This window comes from Vigna angularis, chromosome 11 (assembly GCF_016808095.1).
Source record: "Vigna angularis cultivar LongXiaoDou No.4 chromosome 11, ASM1680809v1, whole genome shotgun sequence".
NCBI classification, from domain to species: domain Eukaryota; kingdom Viridiplantae; phylum Streptophyta; class Magnoliopsida; order Fabales; family Fabaceae; genus Vigna; species Vigna angularis.
Window position 1 is genome coordinate 7,370,360 of NC_068980.1, and position 16,787 is coordinate 7,387,146.

General features: G+C 27.9%; 1 protein-coding gene and 1 pseudogene across 1 annotated transcript; both read left to right on the forward strand.

The window, feature by feature from the left end:
* Window positions 1–4,865: 4,865 nt before the first annotated feature.
* Window positions 4,866–5,702, forward strand: LOC108333692 (cysteine-rich repeat secretory protein 38). The gene has a single exon (XM_017569170.2). The coding sequence runs from the start codon at window positions 4,872–4,874 to the stop codon at window positions 5,604–5,606; it is 735 nt and encodes a 244-aa protein (XP_017424659.1). The 5' UTR covers window positions 4,866–4,871; the 3' UTR covers window positions 5,607–5,702.
* Window positions 5,703–6,579: 877 nt separating this feature from the next.
* On the forward strand, window positions 6,580–12,758 carry LOC128194625 (cysteine-rich repeat secretory protein 38-like; annotated as a pseudogene).
* Window positions 12,759–16,787: the final 4,029 nt, after the last annotated feature.

Sequence of the window (16,787 nt, forward strand, 5' to 3'; positions counted from 1 at the left end):
ATTTTAAATTATTAAAAATAATATTATTTTATAAAAATCATTTACCTCTCTTCAAATTTATATATCAAATTACTGAATTTAAGTATTAAAATAACTTTATATATGATATTATGTATATCTATTGATTGAAACTAATTTTATTAAGTGTAAAAAAAATCATTCTAGTTTTTCCTTGTTTGGATTTAGAATATTTATATTTTTTAAATAAAGCTAATATTACCCGTTAACCCAGCGTATTGAACCTCAAAACTCATAATCATAAGAATGTGAACTAATTGCATTCGAATTACTATGAACCAGGCTAAACTAAAAAAGTGATTTTTAGAACCCTAATGCTCTCCATATTCCATCATAATTACATATTACACATTCATAAATTTTACATATTCGAATCTGTTCATAAATTTATTATCTGGAATTAAATTTAATATAAATATTTTATAAAGTTTCACCCATAACTCACAATTATTAATTAAATATCCTTACTTTCTTCTATTCATGGTATTTTTAAGATCTTTAGTTTTAGAAATACACTAAAAAAAAGCTAGCTTTTTGGTTTTTTTTTTTAGTTTTTGGAAATCTCAAAGGTTTGGGATATCAGTTTTGGATGTTCTTTAGATTGTTTTGGAGGTTTTAGACCCTTTCGGAGTTGTTGGTGAGGGTCTCTAAGCTGCTTTCCTTACCTAATGTGTGTATCAAGATGTTGTGAAGAAAATTGTGTTATTATGTGATTTCTAATAACTTGTGTGTTTCTAGTTCTTTAATGTATGATCAACAGTCTCATGTATTGGTATACAATGTGAATGTGAAGTGATCTCAATGGTTTCAAAGGTATGAAAATAAGTTTTAAGGAGGAACTTCTTGGTGTTGGTTTCATGTATCATTAGTATGAATGCAGGGAGATCAGTTTTGAGGGTTATTCTAACACTTTAATGGTCTTTCAATCTTAAACAGAGAAGATTGACACATGTGGTGAGAGTAGCACAATATCTTAGCCTTGGGTAGTTCCAGTATGATTCAAGGCACGAAACAGACTAACTTTGTGAGTGTGGTAAGGTGAAACTCATTGGCAATAACTTTGCAAAGCAGTAGAGACCACCACAAGTGTACAACTCGTTATAACTCGACATTCATTCTAAGTCTAGATAGTCTAGTCTAAGTCATTGCATGTTAAGATATTTTGTTTGATTTAAATTTCGTTTGATTCATGTTTTAAACGTTTTAAAGTTTATGATTAATTGCTTTGTATCTAGATTATCCTTTTACTTGTGATTGTATTATATGTTTCTTTGTTTTTTTGCTGGCTATGATCATTTGGTGGGTGGGAGCAGAAGGTGATGAGATCTTTTTGGAACAAGCATGGAGGTGTTATGGATGTTTAGTTCCTATAGTTACCTATCATGTATCTAGTTTTAGTTACCTAATTTATATATAAAGTTTATTTATGGTTGTTAAGATAACTATAATAATTTTATTTTTCTAATTTATTGACTGTTTTTGTTTATTAAATATGTGATGGATCTGGTACATAGTTAAATGTTATTAGGATGTTACATAGTCTCTCTCGTCAATTGATGAACGACATTTGTTGCTATAACCATACACTATTTTTATGTTGTCTAATACTAAGAACAAAATACGAGAAATAATATTAATTTAACAAAAAATATTCCAGTTAAGTTTTTTTGAAAAGTATAAAAGCTACATTAAATAAAAGTAAACAAAATAAAAATATTGAATCATCGCTAGCTGTATATAAAAAAAATGCTATTATACCAACAAAGTAAATAACCAAACATCCAAAGTTAAAATTTGGTCATAAGTCAAACATTAATTGTTTTCATTGTACACGCACATTAGAAATTTGTCTTCAACCTTTACTTACAGTATACATGACCAAAATAATCCTTTGAATTTGTAGAACCACACCCACAATTCCGCGATATTAAAATGTAGCCTCTTCACAAAACTACCATCTTGGGTTCCTAGTTATATCTTTGAGGACACTCATAAAAAGTAATGTCGGGATAATTTCACTTAGACTGTCAATATAAAAATCATTTTTAAAAATAAATCACTTAATTAACTTTCAAATTTATGATAAATTTGGATGTTTTAATTAAATTTTAAATATTTTTTTGTCTCCTAAGCACTAACAAGCTACTTATAGGATCTTTCTTATTATCCAATATATTTCTTGTTTTACCTAGCAATATTACTTTATTTTATATTAAACACATAGTTTGGTACCGTTTAGCATGTAAAAACAAACAAGCAAGATAATACTCAAATTACCAAATCAATGAAAAATTAAAAGAAATAAAAATATAAAATTTTAAGCATTTAGTAAATTAGAAAAATGTAATAATAACTCAATTAAAGATACTCATATTTATAGAGACTTAAAACTTAATTAAATTGAATTATAATAAAAATATTTTGCTTAAATTATAAATGGAAAATTAAATCGGTTTGTGAATAACGTTTTTGTTCATCGTAACGAAGATGTTGGGTACATTTATCATACACATTCCTAATACAATATACTTTTTTTTTTAAATAGCTCAATACAATTTTTGCATTGTAAGTTCTAATAGCTAGATGCGAACTCAACATATTTGTTTTCAATAAAAACAAACATAAACACTGTTTGCTCACGAGATTGTCTAGAAGTGTAAAGGTATTGATTATGGGGTTGTTGACTTACACTCATGACATCATTTTTAGGAACAAGCCTCTAGAAGGAACAATATTTGACAGAAATATATTTAAAAAGTATATTAATATGTGTTTCTTTTGTATTTAAATAAATACAAATTTTTTCAAAATAATATGAAAAGGTATAAATAATCATAAAAATAACGATAATCAAAATAAATTAAATATAAAATTAAAAAAATAGTACGAGAGGGAAAGTGAGAGAAGTATTTATCAATTCCAAATAGAAAAGACAAACAATTGAAGACGTGGCAAGGAAATTAGAATATATCATATTGAGAATATGATTATACAAAGATTCATTCGAAAGAGATTCACTATATCAGAAACAAATGTTATCTAATTAGGAGAGAATCAGAAAGACAGAAAAGAAGGCTATTCCCCCATGTAATTAATTTCGTACAGATGATATAATAAGTTGAAAAAAATGATAAGCATATATGAATGAATTTAATTACTTATATATTCAGAACATTAAGATTGAATAATAATAATTTGGATAATGTTTAAAAAATAGTAAAGAAAAATTAAAAAATTAAAAGTAAAGTTAAATTGTATATAAACTAAACTATTATTTTTTAAATAGTTAGTAAATATTTTTATAAATGTATATTCGTGTATAAACCAATTTTAGAAATATGTTAATAATTATATTTCAAGACCTTTTGAATTTTGAATTAAGGTAGGGATGCTGCACTTCTACAAACTTTTTTTTTTACTTTTATTATTTTCAATTATTTAGAGGAGAAAAGTAAGAATAAGAAATATGTAGTGTGAAACATTGGATAAAAGAGACGCAATGGTTGAAGAATGGCTAATATGCGGGAAGAGTCAATGAGCTTGGAAAATTAGGTTATTCTCATTTCTCTTATCATAAAAAATAGACATAACATTTAAAATGCTCATATTTTTCAGTTTTGTTTGTTTGTTTATGGGTTAATACGAGTTATAATCTTATTGAAAATAAAATCCTAGTGCAATAAATGTAATTTGTGGGAAAAGAAAATAGTATATAATGAAGCTCCCTAATAAAAGTTCAGTATCTAATAATAAGATGTAATCGATTTTATTGAAAGGGGAGTTACAAAAAAATCCTTTGTATATAAATAAATAATAATAATAATACTGTCATATCTAACAAATATAATTGGTGAGAGAAAAAATGGGAAACAATTAGGAAATGTGATTCTTAAATAATACCATTGTTTTGGGTAGATTTATTAGAATGGGTAAGTTTGTCTTTTTCTAATCCTAAAAGCCTAGATTGTTTGATCACATATTCGTAGGTTAAATGAGCTTATTTACTTAATTTATTTATTTTTAACTAATAATACTTTAAACTGTTTTTAAAATTTTTTAAACGATTACAAAAATATAAGTTTTAAATAATTTTTTATCAGCATTACAAAAACACTAAACTATAAAAGAAAAATGAACCTCATCATACTAGAGTTTTTTTCTATCACAATGATATCAAATCAATAATAAACAAGATAGCAAATAACAAAAAATTGTTAAATGATACAAAAATTGTTAAATGATACAAAAAAAAATCAATAATAAACAAGTTAAAAAAATTTATGGGAGTCTTTGATACTATGTAACTAACTTTTGGTTTAAATGAATTGTTCAATATTTTTAGAAAAAAAAATCTTTATTTTAGTATGCATTTATTTTTATTTAATGTTAGGTTATTGTTTTTATTAAACTCATGACAACGTCAATCGCGTTATCTCTTTCAACAGTTGACTCCAGAATTTGTAGAAAATTTCAAAATGATGAAATATACACACGGCCGAAAAATTATATTATTTTAATATTGGACGGACGAACCCATATTTATATTATATTTTAATATGCCAAACGTTTAAACAATGTAGGAAGCAATTGACAGGATCATAAGGAAGAAATGGTGTTGTGAATATATCTCTTGCTGATTTGCAAACCAAAACGCGACAGTGTCCAAATTCCGAAACGTTCAAGGCGCTGCCTAACTTTGACATTGTGCAGTACAACCTAACTTTTAGTATTCTTTTATAGCATTAATTATAAAATGGTCAAAACGAAAACGTTAATCTTTTGGATCAAGCAGAAGATTCTCCATAAATAGCCTCATTCTCCATAATCCCATTTGCAAAACAATCTCATTCACAATGTCTTCCACGAAGCTCTTTTCCACTTTTCTTTTCTCACTAACCTTATCTCTCATTCTCCAAACATCTTTTGGAGCTGACCCTCTCTTCCATTTCTGTTCAAATTCTCAGAATTTCACAGCCAATAGTCCCTATGAATCAAACTTGAAAACTCTCATCAACTCGCTCATCTACAAGACCCCTTCATCAGGCTTTGGTGTTGCATCTGTGGGCATAGATCAAAACCAGAAAGCATACGGTCTTGCTCTTTGCCGTGGTGATGTATCAGCCTCGGAATGTAAAACCTGTGTTTCTGAGGCACCCAAAGAAATCCTTAATCGCTGTCAGTACAACAAAGGTGGCATCATTTGGTACGACTACTGCATGTTCAAATACTTGGACACTGATTTCTTTGCCAAGATTGACTACACAAACAGGTTCTACATGTGGAACCTCAACAATGTGAGTGACCCTTCGTCGTTTAACTACAAGACTAGAGAGTTATTGAGCCAGCTTGCGGAGAAAGCTTATGTTACAAGCAACTTTTATGCAACTGGAGAGGTATACCTTGAGAATTCAGTGACCCTTTATGGGTTGACTCAGTGCACCAGAGACCTTTCAAGCAATGATTGCAAGAAGTGTCTTGATGACGCGATTGATGAGCTCCCAAATTGTTGTGATGGCAAAGAAGGAGGTAGGGTTGTGAGTGGAAGTTGCAACTTTCGTTATGAGATATACCCTTTTGTCAAAGAGTAGATACATACTCGTTTTTTATTCAGCCTCATCGGTTATAAACCTTGTTATGTTAATTAAGTAATGATGAATAAATTTATGAATTATTGTATTTTTATAGTTATTATTATCGAATCTTTCATTTTACTTATTTAAACATATTTTTTATTTCTTATAAATTTAAGTTTATGCAATTTTGGTCATATATTTTTAATTAAACCATTCAAGTTCTTGAATATGGTGTTAAAAAAAAGATTGATAAAAAAAAGAAAAGATCACACCAATTTATACTAGTTTGGTTCAATTTGAATTTATATTCATTTTTCTTCCAAACAACATAAAGATTTATACTATAATCAAAGAGTTTATAAAATTATATGTATACCTTGACACTAAAATATCGAGAACTTAATACACTTATCAAGAACCAAACTCTAGATATAATATTTTACACAATTATATTAAGATGATCACTTGCATAATGAATACAATTCAAAGAATGAAAAATGTAGAAAGTAAATGAAATGAGTACACCTATAGTATAGATGTTGCAAATCAGTCCTATATCCAAGCAATAATTCTTAGAATCAAATTCATCTTGATAACTTCTTGATAAATTTCAGAAAACCCAACAATTGCTCTCTTTAAGAACTCAATAATACTTCTTTCTTATAATAACAACTTTTAGGTATGAAAGTTCATACTTTAGAAATGAGACTCAAGACACGAGTTGAGGCACTTCTAAGGCTCAATGACCCTATCTTTGTCCATCCTTTTAATCGTTCCAATTCTCTTTTGTGTTCTAGATGTATAAGAGTAGTTAAACTCCATTTCATTGGAGTTGGATGTAATGTACATAAACTCATTTTAGTTCTTTCTATGCAATGGAATATATTTCGTTATTCTTGTGTTCTATCCTTTTTATTCATATGCATGATGAAATATCTATACTATTTGGGTAGTGTTTAACCATTGGTAAATGTTATGGAAACTAGACATGGATAGAACAACCAAGAGGTTTGGTTCTAGACATAGACCAAAGCTCTTGGTCATTCTAGACATCTTCTCTTAATGCAAATATTGTGTTTGAATATCTAAGGAACTAGTATTTTCACATAAAGATTTAGAACTTGTCTTTAAGGAATTATGACTAATATACTTTTGATGTGAATTCTTAAGTATGTTAAAGATATATTGTATGGATGATTGCATATAGTTTGGGTCATGAAGTCCAACCCTTGTGAGTCTTTATGTGGATCATTTTATAACTTGTATACTTAGTAACTTTATATGTTTTTAACTTGTTTGAATAAATCAATGTTCATATTTATTGCCTAAATTAGTAAATAGTCATAGTTAACTAAACAAATGCAAATCCCTTAGGAAACTATACTGGAACTTACAATCTTTACTATTTATATGATTTGGTATGTTTGTCAAAGAGTTAACATTATCACATAGATCCAAAAGGTTAAGCCTCTATTAAGGTAGTACCCAATGCAATCCCCTCACTATTGGGCGCCCAACACTTTCTTAATGCACCCAACGCTATCCTAATAGTGCCTAACGCGAGTGGCTCTAGGAGTTGCCTTTGCTTTTTGTATAATTAGCACTCAATGACCTCTTGATGGCGCGTAGCGCAAGTTTAAAAAATGCTTTCATCCTTGGCTTTTCCTCCTTACTTTCTTGAATTGCAAGCTTGTTTGACTTGATGTAAAAGCTTCCTATTTATAGTCAAGACAAAAATATATATATTAGTAGTATAATTAGATTAGTGTATCTCAAAATATAACTAATAACAAAAACTACATCAAGATGAAGACTAAGTAAATTAAAAGTTAGAGAAAAGTTTATTTTATTGATACAAAATAACTAAAATAATGATAAAAATTAACACTATCACTACCTTAATCTTAATGTAAATTTACATTTATAATATCTTAGCAATTATTAGATAGATAAATTACATTGGTAATATATTAATTTCACATTAACAATATCTTTACTATTTAAATAGTAAATATTCATAAGCACCAATATAAATCTTCAAATATATTTTCTACCATATTAGGATTTGTTATCCTACTATATTATAAAAGACTTGTGTTAAAGTAATTCTCATAAGTATCATCTCATTCATAAGATATCATAAGCTTTCATTCTTTCAACAACATCTCTGAATTTCTCATTCACACTTATTTTAATTTATATGATTTAGAATAGGAGAAAAGTTATGATATTTCATTTCCATTCGTGAGTTTTTATATTTAATTATTATGATCACAAAGAGCTCATAATATTAACATAAATATAAAAACATTATATAATGTCATGTATATCATATCTCATCTTATTACTACATGTCAATTCATATATATATATATATGAATACCTTCAAGTATATATATATATATAAAACATATATCACTAACATAACAATTAAAAATATATATTAGTTGAACGTGCTGGAAATCCAAATGTGAGTCCAAGTCCCACATTGAATAAATGAGAAAGTAGAGCACTATATAAAGATGAAAGACCATTAACTCATTGCCTTAAGGTTTTGGGTAGAAAGTGGTGTCAATTCCTTATATGGTTGAACTCAAATCATTGGTGTCATTGGTGTTTGTATCTCTCCGGTGAACCTATAAGAGGAAAAAAAAATTGATTTGATTTCTCTCTTATCTAAACATTCATTTATTATTCAAACAATCTAAATTTAAAATAAGAGAATATTAATGTAACATCATCTAATTTATATGGTTAAACTTGTACTTAGAATCCTTATATGAAAAGAGTAAAGAGATAATCAATTGCTATCAAAATAAATATTAAAAATAATTTTTTTTTATAATTTTATGATTTTTTATAAATTATCGAAACATTCATAATGATTAATAATTTTGAGTTCAATTTTTATAACAGAAATTAAAAAAAAATATTTTTAAGAGTATACAATGAATTTGATAATTAAAAAGAAACAAAATATATTAAAATTTGCAACTATATAAGATTAATTTAAAAAATAAAACGATAAATGCTCTAAATTATATGTTTATTATAATAATATAAATTATAACTTAAGTAAAAATATCATGTAGATATGTTCATTATTATTATTTTATATTTTATCAACTCTCATTAAAAAATAATTTATCAAATATGTATAATTAATTCAATCCTTAATATTTTATTTATAGGTTCCTAATAATCATTTCTAAGAAAATATACAAAAAATTGAATTAAGTTCATAAACTAAAATTAATCCATTTACTAATTAACTTATGCATAATTTAGTTTATAAAAAAATATTTTACGTTTTTATTTTATATTTCTCTCTTTTATAAGTGTTTATAATAAAAAATTTCAAAACTATAAACTCAATTTTCAACTTTTAATTAACTCTTCAACTCTAAACTGGTTTAAAAAGAAAATCAAGGGTTGTGCTTTAGTATATTAAGCTCCATTTAAACTCTTCTTCCAATAAAGAGTCCTGTAGAGCTAAAATTCCAATTTTGAAGATAGCTAATGCTTAAAGTTGGAGGGTATTTCTGTTAACAGTCTCCGTAATTAATTATGAGGGAATACCAAATTTCGTACATTTTGTAAGTGCTATATTACTTTTATAGTGGTACCATAGTATTTTGTGAATACACTTCCACTATAAATTTGAAAACTTATCTTTATGTAGGTAGTGCTATTGCACCAGTTTAAGGACTATGTTTTTCTACAAAAGAAATGCTCGAAGATTAGGTTTTCAGTTTCTCTTTCTTCTTTCAACTTTTTCACCTTTTCAAATAGATTTTTTTTTCTAAGATTATATTTAAGAATATTATATAAAAATTTGTTGGATATCAAAATAATAATAACCTTCTAAATAAAGTAAAAGGAAAATTAAGTGTGTTTGGTGTTAAAAGTAAGTAAAGAACCTATTAACCTACTTTGCATCATAATCATGTGTTGTATGTTATCTTGAATTCATATTACAATTATTGGGTTTTATTTATCTCTACTAAGCATTTGAGTATGGAAGTTTTCCTTGGTTTTTCTTATTTCTCAAAAGTAATCGACCTTTCCTTTCCAACATTTATTTCATATAGTTTTTTTTTTCTTTTTCTGATCTATATTGTTTAAAAGTAAAACATATATACTTGTCTTTCCCTATTTTAGTAAAATTAAATTTCCATAATTTTTTTTGAAAATCAATATTCAATACTTTTCATTTGCCTTCCGTGTCTTTTACTTTTTTTTGTCTTCTTTTTTGTTAAAAGTGAAATTGAGTAATTTAGAAGTCATATCTTATTATTTTTATATTTTGTTTTTAAATAATTTAAAACAATTATATGATTTCATTTTTCCCAAATTTATTGTTTTAAAATATGAAAAAAAAATTAAACACTTACAAAATCAAAATTACCAATTTCGTTTGAGTGAGTGAATAATTAATAATTTTAATGATAAACTATAATTATAAAATTATTTTTATAAAGAATTGAATATACATGTAAGAGAATTTACAATAATTCAATAAATTTGACGTCAATTTTTATAGAAAATAATATAAAGTAATAATCCTTTTCTATCCATAACTCATTTCAGAAAGAGCCATTTTTTTCTTAAACATAATGAAATGTTTCCCAACTTTTGCCAATAATTAAAATTTGGAGAAAAGTGTTTTCCCTTACTAATTTTTTCTTTTACTTTTTAGTTTGGTTAGTGTATTTATATATTGATATCCATCTTTCCAAATACAAACACTTAATACCTGTAATTATTATGTTAATAAAAAAGTTATACTTTAAAAAGAATTAAAAGATATTTTTCTTTGGTTATGATATGAGATGGTGATAACTACGAAAAAATATTATATATAAAGAAAGAAAGTGATACAGCAAAGATATTTATGAGGTTACACTAAGAAGAAAAATAATAATGTATTAGCCAATTATGAATGACATATAAGTGATGCAGGAAAGAAATTTTGTGATTAAATATTAACTGATGCTGTTATTGGAACATTACTCCCATTATCTTTTATGAGAGAAAACACATGTCTGGTTACTTTTTATCTCATGATGATAATAATATATAAAAGTTATTTTTTATTATTAAATTCACAAAAAAGTAAAAATATAAAATAAATAAGTTTTATAATTTTATAGGTAGTTATTATATTTTAAAAAAGTAATTTTGAAATAAAAAATTAAAATTATTTAATTTAAAAGAATAAAATTGATAATAAAATATGTATACTATATAATAACTGTTAGAAATAGTTATAAAAATGAATCTCTTAAAGATTATTATTGTAGTAAAAGTTACAAGTATTATTTAATTTTTATATGACATAGATTATAAGTTTTTATAAAAAGATAATTCAAATAAAATAAAACTATTATAAATAATAAAACAATAAAACTTTCCTTTCAATACTTAACACAACTTATTTAAAGAATGTGAACTCCACACAATATATAGTGTCACTTTGGCATTAACTCGATTTACCTTATGGGAAAGATGAACATTCTCTCTGTCTTTCATACTTTTTTATCTTTTTCATTGTTGATTTCACTTTAACATGTGCAGCACTGAAGATAGTTAGGTCATGGCAGGATAGGTAGTGATGCAGGAAAGATATAGGGTGATTATTTATATCGACACTAACTAGTGCTAGATTACTGTGATGAATTTTGGAATTATTCTTAATAAAAAAATTTATGATTCTTTAAGTGATTAAAATAAGAATTATAACACATAACTTATATTCTACTTTAATATATTGTTTTCTATACAATTTTAATTTGTGATCTATAGCTACAATGCGACATAAACATGTGCTTTTATGTATTTGAAAAATGGTGTGAGGAGTTAAGAAAATTTAATATAGTAAACACATTATTTACTGTAATAAAAAAATAGTAAAATTATTATTATGGTTATTAATATAATTATAAAATTAAATATAATTAATTTTTATAATTTTATTGTAAATAATTTTTATTTATTTTGTACTTAATATTTTAATTAGAAAATAATTATTTCACAAAAAAAAGTTAAATTATGATTAAACTTTAAAGAAACTGTAATTTAAAGTAAAACTTATAAAATAATTATTTAAAGGATAAAATTAAAAAACAAATATAAATATAAAAGAGAATTCTTTATATATATGATAAAAAAAATTTAACTTTCATCTTCAACCTAATGCTCTTTATATTACATATTTCCATCACTATTCATGTTGATCAAACAAAAGATGATGTTCTTTTAGGATAAAGATGATGTTGAAATTAATTTGAACCAATATTTACACATAAAAATATGAATTTCACAACAACCCATTAATGTTTTGAAGATGAATTTTCATAAAATATTTTCTTTATTAAAGTGAATTTTCGTTCTAGATTAAGCAAACTATTTTCTCTAAATAATCATCTCTATAAATAGTTTTTCAGCCCCTCAATTTTATAGGCAAAACATTCATCATCATAAATGTTCTTGATAACTCATTAATAAATATCTTTCTTAAAGCTAATTCTTGTCTTAGTTTTCTTTAGCCTATTTCTCCACCAAACATCTTTTGGAGACTTTCTTTTCCATTTGTGTTCAAAGTTTGGGAACTTTACAGCTAATAGTCTCTATGAAACAAAGTTGAAAACACTCGTCATCAAGCTCATTTTTACAAGACCATCCAATGAGTTCGGTGGGTCACAGCGTAAACTCAAAACTATACGGACTTGCTCGTTGTTATGGCGATGTGTCAATTTTAGAATGCAAAACTTGTGTCTATGGTACAACAACTGCATTTTCAAGTACTCGGACACTGATTTTTTTGGTACCACTAATGACACAAACAACTTTTATATGTGGAATAGGAATCGCATAGGATCCAACAACATTTAACTTAAAGACATAATTTGTCAGCGGAATAATTTCAAAGAAAGTTTGGATAAACAATCCTAAGTTGTATGCAATTGGAGAGCAAAAGCTTGAGAACTCAGACACGCTTTATGGGATGACTTAGTGCACCAGAAACCTATCTAGTGATGATTGCAAGAAGTGTCTTACTGATGCAATTAACGACTTTCGGAAATGTTGTGTTAGACAAAAGGGGGCAGAGTTATGGATGAGAGTTGTAACTTTAGATATGAGTTATACCCTTTTCTCAAACAATAACAAAATTTTTAAATTATCAAATAATTCATAATCATTAATAATTTTGAGTTGAGTTTTTATTGACATAAATTCATAACATTGATAAAAATATCTTTAAAACTACAAAACGAATTTGATAATTAAAAATAAACAAGTTATTAAAAGCAATAAAAAATTTACAAAAAAAATTTATTGTGTCCTTAACGTTTTGGTAGTTTTTCACATGAATCTAATGGAAACCTATTATGTAGTATTACTTTTGACATTAAAATTGAAGATGAAGATATTAGGTGTCACCACTCATGTTAGTGCAAAAAAGGCTTTTGAAATGAAATCGTCTAATGTGTTTTAGTTTTAAGAAAAATGAAATCTTTCAAAACACAGTGACATTTTTAAAATTATTTTACACAATTATAAGTTTTGATTCTAAAATAACTAAAATCTATATTGATATATGTTTCGATTCTTTAAATAACGAAAATATATCCTAATATTAGTTTCGATTTTTTAAATAACTAAAATATATAATTTTGTAAATATTTTTAAAAATGTCACATAACTAAAAGTTTTGATTTTTTATAGAATCGAAATGTATAGTTTTTATAAATAATTTCAAACGTGAGACGAGAATTGAAATAATATTTTTTTTTAAAAGTTAAAATAGACTTCAATTTAAAAAATAACTTAAACATAAAGTAAATAATAAATTTCGATTATCAACTGAAACCTAAAATTATATATATTTTATCTTGTTTAAATACGTTTCGGTTAAAGAACTATATCATAATTTCTAAAATCACCTGTACAAAAGTCCTTGTGCATTTAAACCAATGTCAATCACCTAGTTCTTGTTGGCCAGGTAGTCTTTGTCAACGACGACTTCACTATTCTTCAAGGTGGAGCGATAGTTGTATATAACCTAATTTGTTCTCTTTCCTTTGGGTGCACGACTGGTAGAACACCAAAGTTTTCTTTATTCCAATCAAAAGTATCTCAAACTTTATTTTATGATCAATACACATGATTTGCTGCCTTGTTCCATCGTTGAAGTGGAGATTATCGAAGACGCGACGCGACGCAGAGAGTATAGGCAAGACGCATGGAGAGGCAAGGTGTGGTGGAGGGGAGGCGCGGAGGAGGAAGCCGCCACCGACAAGAACTGAGTGGGTGGCATTTTGTTGAATGACGGGCCACACAATATAGATGCAGAGTAGTTGTCAAGTGATGACACCTAATCTCTTTATCTTCTATGACTAAATATGATTTTACTGTCAACTAAAACAATGTCACATGACTTTTCTTATTGAATTAACATACACAAAAATCTATTCTTTTAAAAGGATAGCAAAACAATGTGCAATTATAAATTTTAAGGCATTTATAATCATTAATAATTAAATTAAGTTTTTATTAACATAAATTCATAATAATGATAAAAAATATTTTTAAAAATATAAATTAAATTTGATAATTAAAAATAAACAAAATATGATTAAATGCACAACCTAATATATTAGATTAATATAAACACTAAAATGATAAATACTCTAACTTGTGTTTATTTTTTATAATAAAATAAATTAAAATTCCGTAAAGATATCATGTAGATATGTTTACTATAATTATTTTATATTTATCAAATAATTAAAAAATTAATTTATCAATTTTTTTAATCAATTCAATAAAGTAATATCATTTTATATTTTATTTAATACATAATAAACATTTATAAAACAGAAGAAGTAAGAAATAAATTATTAAAGTTCATAAATTAAAATTAGTTTTGTTATTATGGGCTTATAGCCGACCGGTAAAGGTGCAGAAGAGCCTCTACGCTACTTTGGGCTTATATGCTACCGATCAATTAGGACAAGAGCAAGCAGAAGAAGCCCAAATGGTGACCACAAGAATTATGGATAAACAACAGAATACCCGAGATTTGATAGCACAGATACAAACATAGGCAAAAACCATACAGGCGTAGGCGTTAGCACAGCAAGAGATGCAACGAAAAAACGAAGAGGAGATTGCGGCACTGAGGGCAGAACGAGGTCACACCGAACGGTCAGCTCAGCACTCCCAATGCCTAACGGGGTAACAACCATCAAAATGAAAACGATAGAAGTCGTAATCGGCAGCCATCTCCGCACATCAACTCGAACGGTCGAGGAAGGAGAGAGTTGTCCTCCTCGCAAACCGCTCGACCCTCTAGTTTACTCCCTTTTATGGAGGCATCATGCAAACTCCGATGCTAGAGAAGAATCCTCCTGTATTAGACAAGTATGATGGCTTGACAGACCCCGACAATCATCTCAGGATCTTTACCAATGCAATGGTGTTCTACTCGAACAATGATACGGTTATATGCAGAGCCTTTTCCTTATCACTCAAGAACGAACATTAGAGTGGTATAACACTCTTCCCCCAAACACAGGATTGCTTCGCCACAATGGAAACCCTCTTTAGAAGGCAATATGCCTCTAATCGAAAATAGGAGATAATAGGCAGAATTGGTTAATACTAAGCAGGAGAAAGGGGAAACTTTAAAGGCCTTTATGAAAAGGTATACTGAAACCGCACAGCGGGTTAAAGAGGTCAATCACTCTTTTATCATCAACAATTTGCCTTTATGTCTGAGACCAGAATATTTTGCGGAAAAATTGTATGTACGACCACCAAAAACTATGGAAGAACTTCAAGAAAGAGTAGCTGAATTCATCCGTATGGAGGAAATGCGAATCTCATAGAGAAAGCAACAACAAGAAGCTGATGTAGGCGGAGGCAGAAGGGACGACAAACGACCGTTCGATAATAATGATAAAAGTGGGGAGCTTCCCCGGACATTTAAGTTTAACCATTATACAACCCTCAACACACCAAGGGCAAAAGTTCTCGAAGAAGTCCTAAACGCAGAACTTCTCGCACCCCGAAGGAAACCATCTCCTAAAAACGCAGACGAAAGGAAGAACTGTCGTTTCCATCAAAACCATGGACATACTACAGAAGAATGCATTATGCTGAAAAATGAAATAGAAAGTCTCATTCGGGCAGGACATTTCCGTAGGTATATAAAGGAAGCAAGAAGCCTCCCCTAAGAAAGGTATTTACGAAGAAGTCCCGAACGAGTGTATAGGAAGGACGAACGAGGGCGAGGCTATAGTTGCAGTCCCAGTCGTTATCGTGAACGATTGGTTCGTGGAGTTATCAATTGAGGAGAAACATCCAAAACTCTATTAATGTCATGTTTAAATTCAGTTTCCTTTGATTTAGACTCTTGTCATTATCTTATGTTTTCATTATGGAATGAATAAAGCCGAGCAATTCATGCTCAGTCACTTGCTGCCAACTTTGTTAAAGAAGTTCATATTCAACGAAGAAGTCTCTCAGGAAGAGTCTGAAGCCAAAGACCGAGGGGTAAATCTTCCTCGACTGAGAGATAAATTCCTCTCGCTGAAGTCAAAGACCGAGAGGTAAATCCCTCTCAGTCGTTTGGTTCCGACAAGTCTCTTAGTCGTTCGGTCCCGACAAGTCTCTCAGTTGTTCGGTCCCGACAAGTCTTTTAGTCGTTCGGTCCCAACAACTATTGAGTAGAGTTAATGCACAAATAAATGTAATAACGGCTACCGTTAGACGGTTAATGTTTGCATTAATGATTATTAAGATGTAAACTAATTGGTCAGATTCCTTTAAACTCTATAAATAAGGTTTAGGTTTGAGGTAAACTCACATTCAACTCACACTCCACTACGCCCTACTTATATGTCTGATGAGGACTTAATTATTTAACTGTAACAACCAGTTCATAAAACCGCTTCTAACTTGAGCGTCATAGTGTCTTTTCCAGATACCCCTTTTACCACGAGGGTGACCGACCGGTCAAAACTGAAGTTCACCGAGCGACCAATACTAAAAAGGACCGATCGGTCTAAACTGGTAGCATACAAGTGGAGCACACAAGTCAAAGGTTTATGTATCGGACTCACAAAATCCCTACCGAAACATTTTGGCAGTAGAAATAAAAATGTTATTAAATAATATTTACTAATTAAC

What these genes read in the sequence shown, in the direction of transcription:
- LOC108333692 (XM_017569170.2), top strand. Translation starts at nt 4,872, where the DNA reads ATGTCTTCCACGAAGCTCTTTTCCACTTTTCTTTTCTCACTAACCTTA.